Source organism: Schistocerca cancellata, chromosome 1, assembly GCF_023864275.1.
Source record: "Schistocerca cancellata isolate TAMUIC-IGC-003103 chromosome 1, iqSchCanc2.1, whole genome shotgun sequence".
Lineage (NCBI taxonomy): Eukaryota > Metazoa > Arthropoda > Insecta > Orthoptera > Acrididae > Schistocerca > Schistocerca cancellata.
Genome location: NC_064626.1, coordinates 460,626,207 through 460,647,455, shown reverse-complemented (window position 1 = coordinate 460,647,455; position 21,249 = coordinate 460,626,207). Strand labels below are relative to the sequence as shown.

The window sequence follows — 21,249 nt, the reverse complement described above, 5'->3', positions numbered from 1 at the left end:
TTGAAAATGTCTGCTTGTGTCTGTGTATATGCGGATGGATATGTGTGTGTGTGCGAGTGTATACCTGTCCTTTTTTCCCCATAAGGTAAGTCTTTCCGCTCCCGGGATTGGAATGACTCCTTACCCTCTCCCTTAAAACCCAAATCCTTTCGTCTTTCCCTCTCCTTCCCTCTTTCCTGATGAGGCAACCGTTGGTTGCGAAAGCTTGAATTTTGTGTGTATGTTTGTGTTTGTTTGTGTGTCTATCGACCTGCCAGCGCTTTTGTTTGGTAAGTCTCATCATCTTTCTTTTTATATATATATATATATATATATATATATATATATATATATATATATAATAGAGGGAAACATTCCACGTGGGAAAAATATATCTAAAAAGAAAGATGATGAGACTTACCAAACAAAAGCGCTGGCAGGTCGATAGACACACAAACAAACACAAACATACACACAAAATTCTAGCTTTCGCAACCAACGGTTGCCTCGTCAGGAAAGAGGGAAGGAGAGGGAAAGACAAAAGGATTTGGGTTTTAAGGGAGAGGGTAAGGAGTCATTCCAATCCCGGGAGCGGAAAGACTTACCTTATGGGGAAAAAAGGACAGGTATACACTCGCACACACACACATATCCATCCGCATATACACAGACACAAGCACACATTTGTAAAGGCAAAGAGTTTGGGCAGAGATGTCAGTCGGGGCGGAAGTACAGAGGCAAAGATGATGTTGAAAGACAGGTGAGGTATGAGCGGCGGCAAATTGAAATTAGAAATTAGCAGAGATTGAGGCCTGGTGGATAGCAAGAAGAGAGGATATGCTGAAGGGCAAGTTCCCATCTCCGGAGTTCTGACAGGTTGGTGTTAGTGGGAAGTATCCAGATAACCCGGACGGTGTAACACTGTGCCAAGATGTGCTGGCCGTGCACCAAGGCATGTTTAGCCACAGGGTGAACCTCATTACCAACAAACACTGTCTGCCTGTGTCCATTCATGCGAATGGACAGTTTGTTGCTGGTCATTCCCACATAGAAAGCTTCACAGTGTAGGCAGGTCAGTTGGTAAATCACGTGGGTGCTATCACACGTGGCTCTGCCTTTGATCGTGTACACCTTCCGGGTTACAAGACTGGAATAGGTGGTGGTGGGAGGGTGCATGGGACAGGTTTTACACTGGGGGCAGTTACAGGGGTAGGAGCCAGAGGGTAGGGAAGGTGGTTTGGGGATTTCATGGGCTAAGAGGTTACGAAGGTTAGGTGGACGGCGGAAAAACACTCTTGGTGGAGTGGGGAGGATTTCTTGAAGGATGGATCTCATATCAGGGCAGGATTTGAGGAAGTCGTATCCCTGCTGGAGAGCCACATTCAGAATCTGATCCAGTCCCGGAAAGTATCCTGTCACAAGTGGGGCACTTTTGGGGTTCTTCTGTGGAAGGTTCCGGGTTTGAGGAGATGAGGAAGTGGCTCTGGTTATTTGCTTCTGTACCAGGTCAGGAGGGTAGTTACGGGATGCAAAAGCTGTTTTCAGGTTGTTGGTGTAATGGTTCAAGGAATCCAGACTGGAGCAGATTCGTTTGCCACGAAGACCTAGGCTGTAGGGAAGGGACCGTTTGATGTGGAATGGGTGGCAGCTGTCATAATGGAGGTACTGTTGCTTGTTGGTGGGTTTGATGTGGACGGACATGTGAAGCTGGCCATTGGACAAGTGGAGGTCAACGTCAAGGAAAGTGGCATGGGATTTAGAGTAGGACCAGGTGAATCTGATGGAACCAAAGGAGTTGAGGTTGGAGAGGAAATTCTGGAGTTCTTCTTCACTGTGAGTCCAGATCATGAAAATGTCATCAATGAATCTGTACCAAACTTTGGGTTGGCAGGCCTGGGTAACCAAGAAGGCTTCCTCTAAGCGACCCATGAATAGGTTGGCGTATGAGGGGGCCATCCTGGTACCCATGGCTGTTCCCTTTAATTGTTGGTATGTCTGGCCTTCAAAAGTGAAGAAGTTGTGGGTCAGGATGAAGCTGGCTAAGGTAATGAGGAAAGAGGTTTTAGGTAGGGCGGCAGGTGATCGGCGTGAAAGGAAGTGCTCCATCGCAGTGAGGCCCTGGACATGCGGAATATTTGTGTATAAGGAAGTGGCATCAATGGTTACAAGGATGGTTTCCGGGGGTAACAGACTGGGTAGGGATTCCAGGCGTTCGAGAAAGTGGTTGGTGTCTTTGATGAAGGATGGGAGACTGCATGTAATGGGTTGAAGGTGTTGATCTACGTAGGCAGAGATGCGTTCTGTGGGGGCTTGGAGACCAGCTACAATGGGACGGCCGGGATGATTGGGTTTATGAATTTTGGGAAGAAGGTAGAAGGTAGGGGTGCGGGGTGTTGGTGGGGTCAGGAGGTTGATGGAGTCAGGTGAAAGGTTTTGTAGGGGGCCTAAGGTTCTGAGGATTCCTTGAAGCTCTGCCTGGACATCAGGAATGGGATTACCTTGGCAAACTTTGTAAGTAGTGTTGTCTGAAAGCTGACGCAGTCCCTCAGCCACATACTCCCGACGATCAAGTACCACAGTCGTGGAACCCTTGTCCGCCGGAAGAATGACGATGGATTGGTCAGCCTTCAGATCACGGATAGCCTGGGCTTCAGCAGTGGTGATGTTGGGAGTAGGATTAAGGTTTTTTAAGAAGGATTGAGAGGCAAGGCTGGAAGTCAGAAATTCCTGGAAGGTTAGGAGAGGGTGATTTTGAGGAAGAGGAGGTGGGTCCCACTGTGATGGAGGCCGGAACTGTTCCAGGCATGGTTCAATTTGGATAGTGTCTTGGGGAGTTGGATCATTAGGAGTAGGATTAGGATCATTTTTCTTCGTGGCAAAGTGATATTTCCAGCAGAGAGTACGGGTGTAGGACAGTAAATCTTTGACGAGGGCTGTTTGGTTAAATCTGGGAGTGGGGCTGAAGGTGAGGCCTTTGGATAGGACAGAGGTTTCGGATTGGGAGAGAGGTTTGGAGGAAAGGTTAACTACAGAATTGGGGTGTTGTGGTTCCAGATTGTGTTGATTGGAATTTTGAAGTTATGGAGGGAGTGGAGCTGGAAGTGGGAGATTGAGTAGATGGGAGAGACTGGGTTTGTGTGCAATGAGAGGAGGTTGAGGTTTGCTGGAAAGGTTGTGAAGGGTGAGTGAGTTGCCTTTCCGGAGGTGGGAAACCAGGAGATTGGATAGTTTTTTAAGGTGTAGGGTGGCATGCTGTTCTAACTTGCGGTTGGCCTGTAGGAGGATGCTCTGAACAACCGGTGTGGATGTGGGAGAGGAAAGATTGAGGACTTTTATTAAGGATAGGAGTTGATGGGTGTGTTGATTGGCTGAGTGGATGTGTAGGTGAAGGATTAGGTGGGTGAGGGCAATGGATTGTTCGGTTTGGAACTGGTATAGGGACTGATGGAAAGAAGGGTTGCAGCCAGAGATGGGAACTTTAAGTGTGAGGCCTTTGGGGGTGATGCCAAATGTCAGACAAGCCTGAGAAAATAAAATATGGGAGTGTAATCTGGCTAGGGCGAAGGCATGTTTGCGGAGGGAATGTAAATAAAACTTAATGGGGTCGTTGTGGAGGTGTTGTGAGGGTGACATGGTACTAGAAGGTGGAAAGTGGAACACGAGGCTGAAATGAAAATAAAAATAAATATAAAAACATATGGGGAGAGATAAAGGTAAAACTAGAAAGCAAATGGAGATCTGGTGTGAAAAAAGGCGAAAAAGGGTTCGTTAGAGCTGGGCTATGTTGATCCTGTGGTGAACTTGTGTAGGTAGATAATAATGTGCATAAAGGTTAGGTGGTTGTGTTGCCGCCAAAACACGTTAAAGGGTGGAGAAATACGGGAAAATTTCGAAAAAACTACGTGAGGATATATTAAAAGGAGTGGTTTGGTGGTGGCAGATTATGGAAATGAAGCTAACAATTGTCTGATGAAGAAATAATGACGTTAAAACCTATGGGAAGCGGCTAAAAATGATCGGTGATGTGCGAAAAACGGAAATGGAAATAAAGCAAAAGTTATTAAAACTAGCCGAAAAGGTTGTTTAATAGCTGAAAGGAACTGTTTGTGAACTGGAAACGGTGGATTTTATAGCAGCGGTAGTGTTGAAAGCGGAAAAAAAATTTTTGGTTATGGTTTGGAAGTGGGTTACGTATTATTACGTATTATTGAGTATATATTGGCGGGATAAAATTGTATACTGGATTACGGTAAAAAAGGAGAAGGTGAATAGAAAGTGAAACTGCTGGCAAAAACAGAAGGAGGAAATAAGACGATAGAAAAGACTACGAAATGTAACAGTGACAATAACAATAACAATAACAAACGTGATTGTTGGGTTCAAATTAATGATATGAATATAATATATAATGTATAATGCCCGGCAATGTATATAATATAATATATATATAATGAATATGGTTTTACCAGTTGGTATGGGTACATCGTAAGATTTACCAACATCTATTGGCAAAAAGTTCGAAATCTATACATATAATCAGAAATTTCGGACTTTTAACACACCGTGATGGTAAGTCTTAGGTTTCAACAGTTAATTCTAGGATTTACCAGTCATCTTACTTTTACAGTAACATATATACTAATTGAATGCGAACAACAATACACAACATAGCAAGGGTGACAATGAAGTCTACTAGTCGGGCAATGTTTTTTGGTTAACTAATATTGCATTCCATATGTAGGTTGCTGTGGGGATAGAAAGGAGTACGAGGAAGCACTGCTTTCTCCACACCTTACTTTATCCCTTGCAACCATTCTTACGAGCTGCCTGCGGTACATGCTTGGATTCACAAATATTTAGCACACCATCTAAACCACCAAACTATGTGGAAGCAATACTATCTACAGTCTGCATATAGGGGAAGACAGGCAGTAACTTCTACCAGCATACATACATATTTGACAGCTGTAGGATCATAGCCTGTCAAGACAATTAATATTAGTCAGGATCTGATAACTGTGAAGTGAATATGGAATCAATGGGTTCAGACGGACCATACTCAGAGTCATGTAAGACCTGAGAGGACAGACATACAGTTCACTGGACCATGCAGAATTGTACATGCGTGTCACATACCTTGAGTCAGAGAATGGGCTCAGTTGTAGCAACTCAATGCGATGGCATGTAGAACAGTGCACACTGTTAGTACAGAGACCACTGTTGCTTCTTCCCTTGATGTGGCAGCAGTAAGAGGAACACCAAAAGTGGCACACACAATGGCAACACTGAGCACGGGAGTAGTAGCACCACATCATGTTTATCACAATGTATGTATATGGATGTGAGGAAAGAATGATGCCAGATTGCATTCACCAATGTTGTAAAGGCCCAGCATCTAGTATGATGGATGAGGTGCCATTCAGTACACAACATGGTCACCTCTGATTCTTATAGTTGGAATTTGAACACCAGTTGTCACACTTCAAATGGTTGACCAATATCAGTTCAGCTCAGGACCCAGACTAATAGGAGCCATTGTTGTTGCCAGATGTGGCAGCTCTGCTTACTAAATTGTGCTTCCTGTACAACCCCAAAGCACCTAGAAATATAGTCACGTTTTTTTTCTACTATATTGTATTTACACAGAAAGTAAAATTTTAAAATTCTTATTCCTTCCAGTGTCACAGTTTTAATGTCCGGCAATGAATGAATACCTATGTTTTTCATTTATCCCTTCTTCTTTGCTTCTCTACGTCCCTTGAACTCAGTTACATCAAACTCTTGCTAATCCTGCCCTCAGTGGTCCAGCCTCTCTGTAATTAAGCCCCACATCTGGGCCTCCAGTCACCATTTGGGCAGCAATGACATGCACAACAATGAGTTACCATGTGCAACAATGTTATTACTTAATTATGATGTTTAACTATGCCATAGATATTTCGAACTGCAGTTTTCTTCACATTTCAGTATAAGGGCTTCTCAAAGGAAACATGTCACGTTAGACCTCAGCGGAAACTCTTAAACTTAAGATAAGTTGAAATGAGGTTCTTCCCAGAAAGTCATAACTGCTGAGTACAATTCTGGATGAGCAACTAATTATGACATCAATAAGAAGACATTATCTGACAGTATGCAACTCAAATGGAAAGTGAGCTGAGTAAACAGATGGTTGTGCTGTGTTGTTGTTGTGGTCTTCAGTCCTGAGACTGGTTTGATGCAGCTCTCCATGCTACTCTATCCTGTGTGAGCTTCTTCATCTCCCAGTACCTACTGCAACCTACATCCTTCTGTATCTGTTTGGTGTATTCATCCCTTGGTCTCCCTTTACGATTTTTACCCTGCACGCTGCCCTCCGATACCAAATTGGTGAACCCTTGATGCCTCAGAACATGTCCTACCAACCGATCCCTTCTCCTAGTCAAGTTGTGCCACAAACTTCTCTTTTCCCCAATCCTATTCAACACCTCCTCATTAGTTATGTGATCTACCCATCTAATCTTCAGCATTCTTCTGTAGCACAACATTTCGAAAGCTTCTATTCTCTTCTTGTCCAAACTATTTATCGTCCATGTTTCACTTCCATACATGGCTACACTCCATACAAATACTTTCAGAAATGACTTCCTGACACTTAAATCTATACTCGATGTTAACAAATTTCTCTTCTTCAGAAATGCTTTCCTTGCCATTGCCAGTCTATATTTTATATCCTCTCTACTTCAACCATCATCAGTTATTTTACTCCCCAAATAGCAAAACTCCTTTACTACTTTAAGTGTCTCATTTCCTAATCTAATTCCCTCAGCATCACCCGACTTAATTCGATTACATTCCATTATCCTCGTTTTGCTTTTGTTGATGTTCATCTTATACCCTCCTTTCAAGACACTGTCCATTCTGTTCAGATGCTCTTCCAAGTCCTTTGCTGTCTCTGACAGAATTACAATGTCATTTCTTCTCCATGGATTTTAATACCTACTCCAAATTTTTCTTTTGATTCCTTTACTGCTTGCTCAATATAGAGATTGAATAACATCGGCGAGAGGCAACAACACTGTCTCACTCCCATCCCAACCACTGCTTCCCTTTGATGTCCCTCGACTCTTATAACTGCCATCTGGTTTCTGTACAAATTGTAAATAGCTTTTCGCTCTCTGTATTTTACCCCTGCCACCTTCAGAATTTGAAAGAGAGTATTCCAGTCAACATCGTCAAAAGCTTTCTCTAAGTCTAAAAATGCTAGAAACGTAGGTTTGCCTTTCCTTAATCTAGCTTCTAAGATAAGTCGTAGGGTCAGTATTGCCTCACGTGTACCGATATTTCTACAGAATCCAAACTGATCTTCCCTGAGGTCGGCTTCTGCTAGTTTTTCCATTCATCTGTAAAGAATTCGCATTAGTATTTTGCAGCCGTGACTTATTAAACTGATAGTTCAGTAATTTTCACATCTGTCAACACCTGCTTTCTTTGGGATTGGAATTATTATATTCTTCTTGAAGTCTGAGGGTATTTCGCCTGTCTCATACATCTTGCTCACCAGACGGTAGAGTTTTGTTAGGACTGGCTCTCCCAAGGCTGTCAGTAGTTCTAATGGAATGTTGTCTACTCCCGGGGCCTTGTTTCGACTCAGGTCTTTCAGTGCTCTGTCAAACTCTTCAGGCAGTATCATATCTCCCATTTCATCTTCATCTACATCCTCTTCCATTTCCATAATATTGTCCTCAAGTACATCGCCCTTGTATAGACCCTCTATATACTCCTTCCACCTTTCTGCTTTCCCTTCTTTGCTTAGAACTGGGTTTCCATCTGAGCTCTTGATATTCATACAAGTGGTTCTCTTTTCTCCAAAGGTCTCTTTAATTTTCCTGTAAGCAGTATCTATCTTACCCCTAGTGAGATAAGCCTCAACATCCTTACATCTGTTCTCTAACCATCCCTGCTTAGCCATTTTGCACTTCCTGTCGAACTCATTTTTGAGACATTTGTATTCCTTTTTGCCTGCTTCATTTACTGCATTTTTATATTTTCTCTTTTCATCAATTAAATTCAATATTTCTTCTGTTACCCGAGGATTTCTACTATCCCTCGTCTTTTTACCTACTTGATGCTCTGCTGCCTTCATTACTTTATCCCTCAAAGCTACCCATTCTTCTTCTACTGTATTTCTTTCCCCCATTCTTGTCAATTGTTCCCTTATGCTCTCCCTGAAATTCTGTACAACCTCTGGTTTAGTCAGTTTATCCAGGTCCCATCTCCTTAAATTACCACCTTTTTGTAGTTTTTTCAGTTTTAATCTACAGTTCATAACCAACAGATTGTGGTCAGAGTCCACATCTGCGCCTGGAAATGTCTTACAATTTAAAACCTGGTTCCTAAATCTCTGTCTTACCATTATATAATCTATCTCAAACCTGTCAGTATCTCCAGGCTTCTTCCATGCTCTGTGCAAAATTCTACCAGGCGGCTTCCTCTTTCATTTCTTAGCCCCAATCCATATTCACCTACTACATTTCCTTCTCTCCCTTTTCCTACTGACGAATTCCAGTCACCCATGACTATTAAATTTTTGTCTCCCTTCACTATCTGAATAATTTCTTTTATTTCATCATACATTTCTTCAATTTCCTTGTCATCTGCAGAGCTAGTTGGCATATAAACTTGTACTACTGCCGTAGGTGTGGGCTTTGTATCTATCTTGGCCACAATAATGTGTTCACTATGCTGTTTGTAGTAGCTTACATGCATTCCTATTTTCCTATTCATTATTAAACCTACTCCTGCATTACCCTCATTTGATTTTGTGTTTATAACCCTGTAGTCACCTGACCAGAAATCTTGTTCCTCCTGCCACCGAACTTCACTAATTCCCACTATATCTAACTTTAAGCTATCCATTTCCCTTTTTAAATTTTCTAACCTACCTGCCCAATTAAGGGATCTGACATTCCACACTCCGATCCGTAGAACGCCAGTTTTCTTTCTCCTGATAATGACATCCTCTTGAGTAGTCCCCACCCGGAGATCCGAATGAGGGACTACACTCCTGGAAATTGAAATAAGAACACCGTGAATTCATTGTCCCAGGAAGGGGAAACTTTATTGACACATTCCTGGGGTCAGATACATCACATGATCACACTGACAGAACCACAGGCACATAGACACAGGCAACAGAGCATGCACAATGTCGGCACTAGTACAGTGTATATCCACCTTTCGCAGCAATGCAGGCTGCTATTCTCCCATGGAGACGATCGTAGAGATGCTGGATGTAGTCCTGTGGAACGGCTTGCCATGCCATTTCCACCTGGCGCCTCAGTTGGAGCAGCATTCGTGCTGGACGTGCAGACCGCATGAGACGACGCTTCATCCAGTCCCAAACATGCTCCATGGGGGACAGATCCGGAGATCTTGCTGGCCAGGGTAGTTGACTTACACCTTCTAGAGCACGTTGGGTGGCACGGGATACATGCGGACGTGCATTGTCCTGTTGGAACAGCAAGTTCCCTTGCCGGTCTAGGAATGGTAGAACGATGGGTTCGATGACGGTTTGGATGTACCGTGTACTATTCAGTGTCCCCTCGATGATCACCAGTGGTGTACGGCCAGTGTAGGAGATCGCTCCCCACACCATGATGCCAGGTGTTGGCCCTGTGTGCCTCGGTCGTATGCAGTCCTGATTGTGGCGCTCACCTGCACGGCGCCAAACACGCATACGACCATCATTGGCACCAAGGCAGAAGCGACTCTCATCGCTGAAGACGACACGTCTCCATTCGTCCCTCCATTCACGCTTGTCGCGACACCACTGGAGGCGGGCTGCACGATGTTGGGGCGTGAGCGGAAGACGGCCTAATGGTGTGCTGGACCGTAGCCCAGCTTCATGGAGACGGTTGTGAATGGTCCTCGCCGATACCCCAGGAGCAACAGTGTCCCTAATTTGCTGGGAAGTGGCGGTGCGGTCCCCTACGGCACTGAGTAGGATCCTACGGTCTTGGCGTGCATCCGTGCGTTGCTGCGGTCCGGTCCCAGGTCGACGGGCACGTGCACCTTCCGCCGACCACTGGCGACAACATCGATGTACTGTGGAGACCTCACGCCCCACGTGTTGAGCAATTCGGCGGTACGTCCACCCGGCCTCCCGCATGCCCACTATACGCCCTCGCTCAAAGTCCGTCAACTGCACATACGGTTCACGTCCACGCTGTCGCGGCATGCTACCAGTGTTAAAGACTGCGATGGAGCTCCGTATGCCATGGCAAACTGGCTGACACTGACGGCGGCGGTGCACAAATGCTGCGCAGCTAGTGCCATTCAACGGCCAACACCGCGGTTCCTGGTGTGTCCGCTGTGCCGTGCGTGTGATCATTGCTTGTACAGCCCTCTCGCAGTGTCCGGAGCAAGTATGGTGGGTCTAACACACCGGATTCAATGTGTTCTTTTTTCCATTTCCAGGAGTGTATTTCACCTCCGAAATATTTTACCCAAGAGGACGCCATCATCATTTAACCATACAGTAAAGCTGCATGCCCTCGGGAAAAATTACGGCTGTAGTTTCCTCTTGCTTTCAGCCGTTTGCAGTACCAGCACAGCAAGGCCGTTTTGGTTAGTGTTACAAGGCCAGAACAGTCAATCATCCAGACTGTTGCCCCTGCAACTACTGAAAAGGCTGCTGCCCCTCTTCAGGAACCACACGTTTGTCTGGCCTCTCAACAGATACTCCTCCATTGTGGTTGCACCTACAGTACAGCTATCTGTATCGCTGAGACACGCAAGCCTCCCCACCAACGGCAAGGTCCATGGTTCATGGGGGGGATGGTTGTGCTAAAGAGTGAGAATGAAGAACTGCATACAGCTGTTTAGGAATGATTTGTACAACAATGCTGTGAAGGAATTTCAATCAGTGGCCCGATAATAAAGGGAAGAGCAGCCGCAGTTAACAAACAGCTTGATGGCAGTAACTTACTTGTAGCAAGTGAGGGTTGTCTATCAAGAAGAAAAAAGACTACACAACTTGCGGCAGCTGACAGTCACCGGCGAAAGTTGCTCAGCTAGCGAAAATGGTGCAGGACAGTTTCTACAGTTTCCTCACACAATACTGATGAAACTGGCCTCTTTTAAAAGATGTTTCCTTAAAAAATATTAGCTGCAAAGCAAGAAAAAGAACAGTGGGTAACATTAATGGTGTCTTTTAACACATATGGGAATCATAACTACCACTCATTGTGCTTGGGAAATCCTAACATCCACATTATTTTCAATATAGTGGCAGAAATATGCTAAAAGTGCAATTTGTGTTCAGAAGATAGAGAGAGAGAGAGAGAGAGAGAGAGAGAGAGAGAGAGAGAGAGAGAGAGTGTGTGTGTGTGTGTGTGTGTGTGTGTGTGTGTGTACAGAGAAATATTTTCTTGGTGGTTCCACAAAACATTGTACCAGCTGTGAGAAAAGAGCTCAAGAAGAAAAAGCTTTCACCAAAAGCTATTGACATGCACTTCTTGTTTCCTTGATGAATGAATGTGGAAAGAACTACATGGAAAAAACAGAAATCAATCACCTTACGTGATGATGTTTTCCAAAAAGCTGAAGCATGGAATGAAGTGGAGAAAGCTACCATAATGAAGAGCTGGAGAAAAATCTGACCATCCATTGAAGCAGAGTTTTAGCTAGTACTGAGTGACATTGATGAGCCAGTCAAATCAGAAGCTTGTGTTCCTGACTCTCTGTACACTGACGAAGTTCCACAAGCTTACAGGAGTAGGAGAAATCATGAAGAAGATGTTGCCAAGTGGCTGAATATGGAAAACTGTGAGATAAACCAAACTTCAGCTGATGAAGAAATAATCAAAAGCATGCAGGATAGTAATGATGAATTTGATGAAGAAAATAGCATTGGCAGAGAGGGCATGAACATTTCTCATCATGCTAGTGCTGAAGCTGCAGACATCTTATGTAACAATCACACACGTGCAGTAATGATGTAATGCTTGTGAAGTGATTGTGGGAAAGAACAGGTCACCAACATACTGCTTCAGAGTAACAAATATTTGGGGCATGTTTCATAGTGAATGTGCAGTCATGTACACACCCAAGGATTACGTTTCTATGAAAATGATAGTATATTTGGACTTAATAAAGTATAGTCCCCATGTGTTTCAACTAAATTTCAGATACTCTCAATAATCTGGCACTTCCACTAACCTGCACCCATATGTGCAAGCAATGACCAGCTTAGTAAGAGTTTAGTGATCTATCACTTGTCTGTAAAATCACACCTCATACAATCCACTATAATTATGTACTGTAAGAATTTCATGTGATTTCCATAGGTGGAGCCAAAGAGCATTATTTTATTTTTATAGCATAATCCATCTCTAATGGCTTCATCATCAATGGAACATTAAACGGTAACCTTTCTTTTTTAACAACATAAAAATAAAACAGTGAGCAAAACAGTGACAGCAATTTATAAAATGATTTCAGACTCTAGCTTCGCATACTTGCATTTCTTTTTTCATGAGAAAAATGAAGGACAGCAAAAGGGGAGGATTTTGGAATTATTCAGAGTCCTGCAAACATAGAGTTATATTACATGTCTACAGAACAAAATGTTTAATATTTTATTCCATCCAAAAATGAAGTCAATTCTTCCTTCAGAAAAGTGTTATTTTATTTGATTCCAAAGTTGTTAAGTACTTCTCAGTTACAAAATGAATACTTCATGAGTACATAATAAGGATGTCATTCTGAAAAGTGTTATCAGTGTTTATTTTAGTGTGCTATGCAATCTGTAGCCAAAGAACACAATCTGAGTCTGTCTATTTCCCTCATAGTTGTATATGAAATTTTTAAGATGGACTCTTTGTCAAAATCGCTTGTCATCATTAAAATTATCAGTTTTGATTGGCTATGAAACTGTCTCAATTACAAAACAAATAAACTAGTTTTTACTTTTTCTGGTTTAATTTCTCACACCACTGCGGAGATGAGGTAAGCAGTTACTAGTGAAAATAGTGTTAACAAAAATCTGAAATTGCTAAAATGCAGAAGTGGTCCAGAAAACTAGCATCCAATAACATTGATATATATTTGTAGTTAGATCGGTTATGCAAAATCCAACCTGTGTTTTTTTTTCACGTGACATCTGGGAAGTTATGCATTAAGACAGTCAGGTAGATGAAGTATTTCTTGACTTCAAAGAAAGCATTTGACTCAGTACACACTTATTAATGAATGTATGATCATGTGGGTTATCATTTGCATTTGTGATTGGATTGAGGAATTTTTGGTAGGAAGGACACAGCTTATTATCTTGGATGGAGAGACATCAATAGAGACAGAAGAAACATCAGGTGTGCCCTAGGTGAGAGTGTTAGGAACCTTGCTGATCATGTTGTATATTAATGACCTTGCAGACAATGTTAATAGTAACCTCAGATGATTCAGTTATCTATAATGCAAGAGAATATTTACAAAACACTGATGCCATTCTTCATAGGGTACTGCTCAAGTGTGTGGTACCTATATCAAAAGGACCAACAATGGATACTGAACATATGAACACATCAAAAACGTTTTGCGTTACCTCGGTTCTGAGAGTTCCGAAACCTGTACAGAAAATTTGAATAAAGATCAATGTAAACGTTATTTCTGCCCTTTTTATTGCTCATGAAAACCAAACATTCCATGCTGTACCACCACACAGCAAGACATTCAGAGATGGTGGTTCAGACTGCTGTACACACCAGTACCTCTAATACACAGTAGCACAACCTCTTGCATTGATGCATGCCTGTATTTGTCGTGGCATACTATCCACAAGTTCATCAAGGCACTGTTGGTCCAGCTTGTCCCACTCCTCAACAGCAATTCGGCCTAGATCCCTCAGAGTGGTTGGTGGGTCACATCATCTCTATCCCAGGCATGATCAGTAGGGTTCATTGCTGGAGAACATGCTGGCCATTCTAGTCGAGTGATGTTGTTACCCTGAAGGAAGTTATTCATAATATGTGCACACTCAGGCCACAAATTTCCGTCCATGAAGACAAATGCATTGCCAATAAGCTATCAATATGGTTGCACCTATCAGTCAGAGGACGGCATTCACGTATCATACAGCCATTACGGGGCCTTCCATGACCACCATCAGTGTACGTTGGCCCCACATAATATCACCCCAAAACAGCAGGAACCTCCACCATGCTGCACTCAATCAACAGTGTGTCTAAGGCATTCAGCCTGACCAGGTTGCCTCCAAACATGTCTCCGATGACAGTCTGGATGAAGGCATATGCGACACTCATCGGTGAAAAGAATGCGATGCCAATTCTAGCGGTCCATTTGGCATGTTGTTGGGCCCATCTGTACCGTGTTGCATGGTGTCATGGTCGCAAAAATGGACCTCACCCTGGATGTCGGGAGTGAAGTTGCACATCATGTAGCCTATTGCACACAGTTTGAGTTGTAACACAACGTCCTGTGGCTGCACGAAAAGCATTATTCAACATGGTGGCATTACTGTCAGGGTTCCTCCGAGCCATAATCCATAGGTAGCAGCCATCCACTGCAGTAGTAGCCCTTGGGCGGCCTGAGCAAGGCATGTCATCGACAATTCCTGTCTCTCTGTATCTCCTCCATGTTCGAACAACACCACTTTGGTTCACTCCGAGACACCTAGACACTTCCCTTGTAAGAGGCCTTCCTGGCAATATGAAGTAACAATGCAGATACAAGCGAATCGCAGTATTGACTGTCTAGTCATGGTTGAAATACAGTCAACATGAGCTGTGCACCTCCTTCTTGGTGGAATGACTGGAACTGATTGACTGTTGGACCCCCTCCATCTAATAGGCACTGTTCATGCATGGTTGTTTGCATCTCTGAACAGTCAAAGGGACTGTGTCTGTGATACAATATCCACAGTCAATGTCTATCTTCAGGAGTTCTGGGAACTGGGGTGATGCAAACCTTTTTTTGATGTGTTTACAAACAATGGTAGCTTGAATGGTAACAGATTTATCTGACCCTTGGGGGAGCATCATGGAGATGCTGAGAAACCTGCTGAACTCACAGATATTTGAAAGTAGACACCAATTATGCCATAAAAGCCAATGTACAATGTTTCAAGGAGGGGTATTAAGTCAGAAATCTAGAATATACCACTGCCCCTTATATATCACACCCACAGAGACTGCGAAGACAAGATCAGACTAATTACAGTGTTTAGTGAGATATTTATGCGATAATTCTTCCCACCCTCCACTGATATGTGAAGACAAACTGAGAGGCTTACTTAAATGTTTTTGTCATGAAAATGTATCTGATTCCTGATCAAACGTTAATTTACCAACAAATTTGTTGAAATAGTGAAAGGGTTGATATATATTGATACTATATTATACATTATCTACTGAACTGCATTTATGTAGATCATTAATACTAACACATATTTTAGTTACTCAAGAAATTACAGGATGTATAATCAAATATCATTAGCTTTTGGTTTCTCCAGCACAGTATATTTCAGTATATCAGAAAATAAATCTAACATCTTTATCACTTCAGAACATTACAGTTAATTTAATGAGCATACTTCTGTAAATAGAAGAACAAGTGATATTTAGTGGTACCTGCACAACACTCTGCTGTCACTGTTGCTGGAGTTTGTGGTGGTGGTCGTGTGTGTGTGTGTGTGTGTGTGTGTGTGTGTGTGTGTGTGTGTGTGTGTGTGTGTGTGTGTGTGTGCGCGCGCACGCGTGTGCTCGCACTTCATAATCCAGTTATCAAACTTTTAATTACACTACATCTTTTTTACAGACCAGAGTCAACCATTTCGCAGTGCTGTTTACACTCTGATTGGCATTGTTACTGTGTTACTAGTCGTTCTAGTGGTGTGTCTAGTGCTACTTAAACATCGTTCAAAGGAGCGTCAGAGTGATTTGTTCTGAAATATTCCAACAAAATAAAGATCTGATTTTGCCTTGTAATAGAACTCTACTTAACAGTGCAACATCAAACCAAAGTGGTACTCAATATGGTATATGATGATAATGTTTACAGTTGTTGAATTTACTAGACATTAGGAAAATTATGACTTGCCTTAATCTAAATATGATCTTGGACGTGCCTAGGTAGAGTATAAATAGTGGAAGGAGTAAAGTTACTACCTTCACTCATTCCAATGTTTATATCTGTTTGAACTAAGATGGACATATGTGAAGTCGTGCCTTTAGTTCCATTTTCTACATTCCTAAGGAAATAATTTGTAATGTGTGGAAGAAATGTAACTAAATACAAAATTATTTAGTGATTATTATTTTTTTCACTCTCAGTCAGTAAAACTGTTTGTCTTCATAGCAGCTTATGTTAGATATTTACAGTTGTGGTTCAGAAAAGTAACATTCAGTCCCTGTTATGTAATAAGGGAAATTGTTGACTAACTTTTCTGCTGTAATTACAAAGTTTGCTATCCTGCCCTTTGTTAAACAGTGGAGCAACAAAAATTTATTTTTCTTCATTTTGTTATGATAATTGCAGAAAAAAATGCAATGTATCTAGAGAATATGATCACGTCTTCCAGATGTAGAAGATACTTTTTTCCTACTTGGTACAGGTCAAGGAATAATAATAATAGAAGAAGAAGAAAATACAGTAATGGACTCAAACATCCCAGAGCAAACAAACAAAGAGCAACACGCATCAATTAAACAATCAGAGGAAAACGAAATCTTAAGACAGCCACCAGAACAAGCACAAATAGAACACGAAGTGACACACATGTTATATATAGAAGAAAAATTTCAGCTGACATATATAGAATACAAAGACACAAATACAGACATTAGACCATTCTTGCATAGACCCCCCAAATAACCCACAAGTTGAAACAACAATAAGAACTATCGACACAATCATACACAACAAAATAAATGAAAATACAACTATGGAAGAGTTACAACTACTGGTTTATATAGGAGCACTCACTACACTAAATATACACACTAGGCAGAGATAAGAACCAACCAACACACAGAAGAAACTCACAAAACCAGCGTGGCAACACAGGCTACAGATCAGAACAGAAAAACTGAGAAAAGACATCGGACAGCTAACACAATTTATAAGAAATGAAATATCAGACAAAAAACAAAAAAGGTTAGGTAAAACATCACAACAAGAAGCGATAGAGCAATTAGATGAAAAGAAGCAGAAGTTACAAGCATTGCCCAGACGACTTAGAAGATACAAAAAAAAGTGAAAATAGAAGGAAACAAAACCAAACATTCAACACAAACCAAAAGAAATTTTATCAGACAATAGATAACACACACATTAAAATAGACAATCCACCAAACATAACAGATATGTAACACTTCTGGAGCAACATATGGTCCAACCCAGTACAACCTAACACCCATGCACGGTGGATACAAGCAGAAACAGACACATACAAGATGATACCACAAATGCCTGAAGTGATAATTTTGCAACATGAAGTCACCCGTGCAATTAATTCTACATGCAATTGGAAAGCCCCTGGAAAAGATAAAATAGCAAATTTCTGGCTAAAGAAGTTCACCTCAACACATTCACATCTAACTAAATTATTTAACATATCTAAAAAGAAAGATGATGAGACTTACCAAACAAAAGCGCTGGCAGGTCGATAGGCACACAAACAAACACAAACATACACACAAAATTCTAGCTTTCGCAACCAACGGTTGCCTCGTCAGGAAAGAGGGAAGGAGAGGGAAAGACAAAAGGATTTGGGTTTTAAGGGAGAGGGTAAGGAGTCATTCCAATCCCGGGAGCGGAAAGACTTACCTTAGGGGGAAAAAAGGACAGGTATACACTTGCACACACACACATATCCATCCGCATATACACAGACACAAGCAGACATTTCTGCTTGTGTCTGTGTATATGCAGATGGATATGTGTGTGATTTCTGCTTGTGTCTGTGTATATGCGGATGGATATGTGTGTGTGTGCGCAAGTGTATACCTGTCCTTTTTTCCCCCTAAGGTAAGTCTTTCCGCTCCCGGGATTGGAATGACTCCTTACCCTCTCCCTTAAAACCCAAATCCTTTTGTCTTTCCCTCTCTTTCCCTCTTTCCTGACGAGGCAACCATTGGTTGCGAAAGCTAGAATTTTGTGTGTATGTTTGTGTTTGTTTGTGTGTCTATCGACCTGCCAGCGCTTTTGTTTGGTAAGTCTCATCATCTTTCTTTTTAGATATATTTTTCCCACGTGGAATGTTTCCCTCTATTATATTCATATCATAAATTATTTAACAGTTACATTGCAGACCCATACACAGTCCCTGATACACTTACCCAAGGAATAACTTATCTGAAACCTAAAGATCAAGCAGACACAGCAAACCTAGCAAAATATCACCCCATAACATGCCTACCAACAATATACAAAATATTAACTTCAGTCATTACACAGAAATTAATGACACATACAACACAGAACAAAATTATAAATGAAGAACAAAAAGGCTGCTGCAAAGGAGCACGAGGATGTAAAGAGCAACTGATAATAGATGCAGAGGTGACATATCAAGCTAAAACGAAACAAAGGTTGCTACACTATGCATACATTGATTACCAAAAAGCTTTTGATAGTGTACCCCACTCATGGTTACTACAAATATTGGAAATAAACAAAGTAGATCCTAAATTGATACAGTTCCTAAACATAGTAATGAAAAATTGGAAAACCACACTTAATATCCAAACAAATTCAAATAATATCACATCAGAGCCAATACAGATTAAGTGTGGAATATACCAAGGAGACTCATTAAGTCCTTTCTGGTTCTGCCTTGCTCTGAACCCACTATCCAACATGCTAAATACTACAAATTATGGATATAATATTACTGGAACATACCAACACAAAATCACACATTTGCTATACATGGATGATCTAAAACTACTGGCAGCAATGAATCTACAACTCAACCAGTTACTGAAGATAACAGAAGGATTCAGCAATGATATAAATATGGCTTTCGGAACAGACAAATGTAAGAAAAATAGCATAGTCAAGGGAAAACACACTAAACAAGAAGATTACTTATTGGATGACCACAGCAACTTCATAGAAGCAATGGAAAAAACATATGCCTATAAATATCTAGGATACAGACAAAAAATAGGAATAGATAATACAAATATTAAAGAAGAACTAAAAGAAAAATATAGACAGAGACTAACAAAAATACTGAAAACAGAATTGACAGCAAGAAACAAGACAAAAGCTACTTATGCTATACCAATACTGACCTACTCATTTGGAGTAGTGAAATGGAGTAACACAGACCCAGAAGCACTCAATACACTTACACGATCACAATGCCACAAATATAGAATACATCACATACATTCAGCAACAGAAAGATTCACATTAAGCAGAAAGGAAGGAGGAAGGGGATTTATCAACATAAAAAAACCTACATTACGGACAGGTAGACAATTTAAGAAAATTCTTTATAGAACGAGCAGAAACTAGCAAAATACACAAAGCAATCACTCATATAAATACATCAGCTACACCATTGCAGTTTCATAACCACTTCTACAACCCTTTAGATCACATAACATCAACAGATACAAAGAAAGTAAATTGGAAAAAGAAAACACTCCATGGCAAGCACCCATATATCATCTAACACAGCCACACATCAATCAAGACGCATCCAACACATGGCTAAGAAAAGGCAATATATACAGTGAGATGGAAGGATTCATGATTGCAATACAGTATCAAACAATAAACACCAGATATTACAGCAAGCATATTATTAAAAATCCCAATACCACAACAAATAAATGCAGACTTTGCAAACAACAAATAGAAACAGTAGATCACATCACAAGCGGATGTACAATACTAGCAAATACAGAATACACCAGAAGACATGACAATGTAGCAAAAATAATACATCAACAACTTGCCATACAACATAAACTAATAAATCAACACGTTCCCACATACAAGTATGCACCACAGAATGTACTGGAGAATGATGAATACAAATTATACTGGAACAGAATCATTATAACAGATAAAACACCACCACATAACAAACCTGACATCATACTCGCCAATAAAAAGAAGAAATTAACACAACTAATAGAAATATCCATACCCAATACAACAAATATCCAGAAGAAAACAGGAGAAACAATTGAAAAATACATCCAACTGGCTGAGGAAGTCAAGGACATGTGGCATCAGGATAAATTTGACATTATAAAATTATACTATCAACTACAGGAGTCATACCACACAGTATGCACCAGTACATCAACACAATACAGCTACATCCAAACGTATATATACAGCTACAGAAATCTGTAATTATTGATACATGTTCAATGACTCGAAAGTTGCTAAATGCAATGTAACATATACCGTACAGTTAAAAGGAAGTCACGCTTGATCAAGGTCCATGTCACTTTCCATTTTTAACCAGACATAACGTCTGAGAAAGGAAAGAAATAATAATAAATATTACATCTTCCAGGTATATAAAACATAAACTGCAAAGTGCTATGAAATACGTCATTCACATCCGTGCTGTACAGGACTTCCACTCTGGTCACAAGGATACTGGAAGGGTATAATAATAATAATAATAATAATAATAATAATAATAATAATAATAAATATTATATCTTACAGGTACATAAAACATAAACTGCAAAGTGCTATGAAATACGTCATTCACATCCATGCTGTACAGGACTTCCACTCTGGTCACAATTTCCCTATATTTTTGTTCTGTTAAATATACATTTGAGATTGTAACAAATTAGTATTTGTGGAGTGATTCTGATTGCCCTATGCTATATTAACAAGCTGATGAAAAAATTTAACAATTTGAAAAATCTAATATAAATGACAGTGTCAATTAATTGTTGATAGCTTTTGCAGTTTTACTATATATTACTATATAAAAAGTCATTGTTTTATACTGTTACCAAAAAACTTGTAAAGTACTTGTTTGATTTACTTGAAATTTTTACACAATTTTGTAATGAACATCCAGATATACATAGACTACACACTTTATAATATAAACATTATATAAATATACATCTAATACACAAGGGGAAATCACGATTACCAAAAAATCTCAAAAAGTTCTCAATTGATTTACTCCAAATTTTTAAACAATATGTTAATGAACATTCAAACAGAAATAGTCTATACAATTCTTAATATATACAATCTATAAATACATGTATAATGTAT

At 40.7% G+C, this 21,249-nt stretch overlaps 1 protein-coding gene across 1 annotated transcript in view; it reads left to right on the top strand.

Moving 5' to 3' along the window:
- The window catches only part of LOC126177043 (carboxylesterase 4A-like), a 388,219-nt gene extending 371,893 nt beyond the window's left edge, over positions 1-16,326 (top strand). The window contains exon 13 of the mRNA XM_049924282.1: positions 15,793-16,326. Coding sequence (XP_049780239.1) covers positions 15,793-15,923 — 131 coding nt within the window. The 3' untranslated portion in view covers positions 15,924-16,326. The remainder of the gene's footprint in view (positions 1-15,792) is intronic.
- Positions 16,327-21,249: the final 4,923 nt, after the last annotated feature.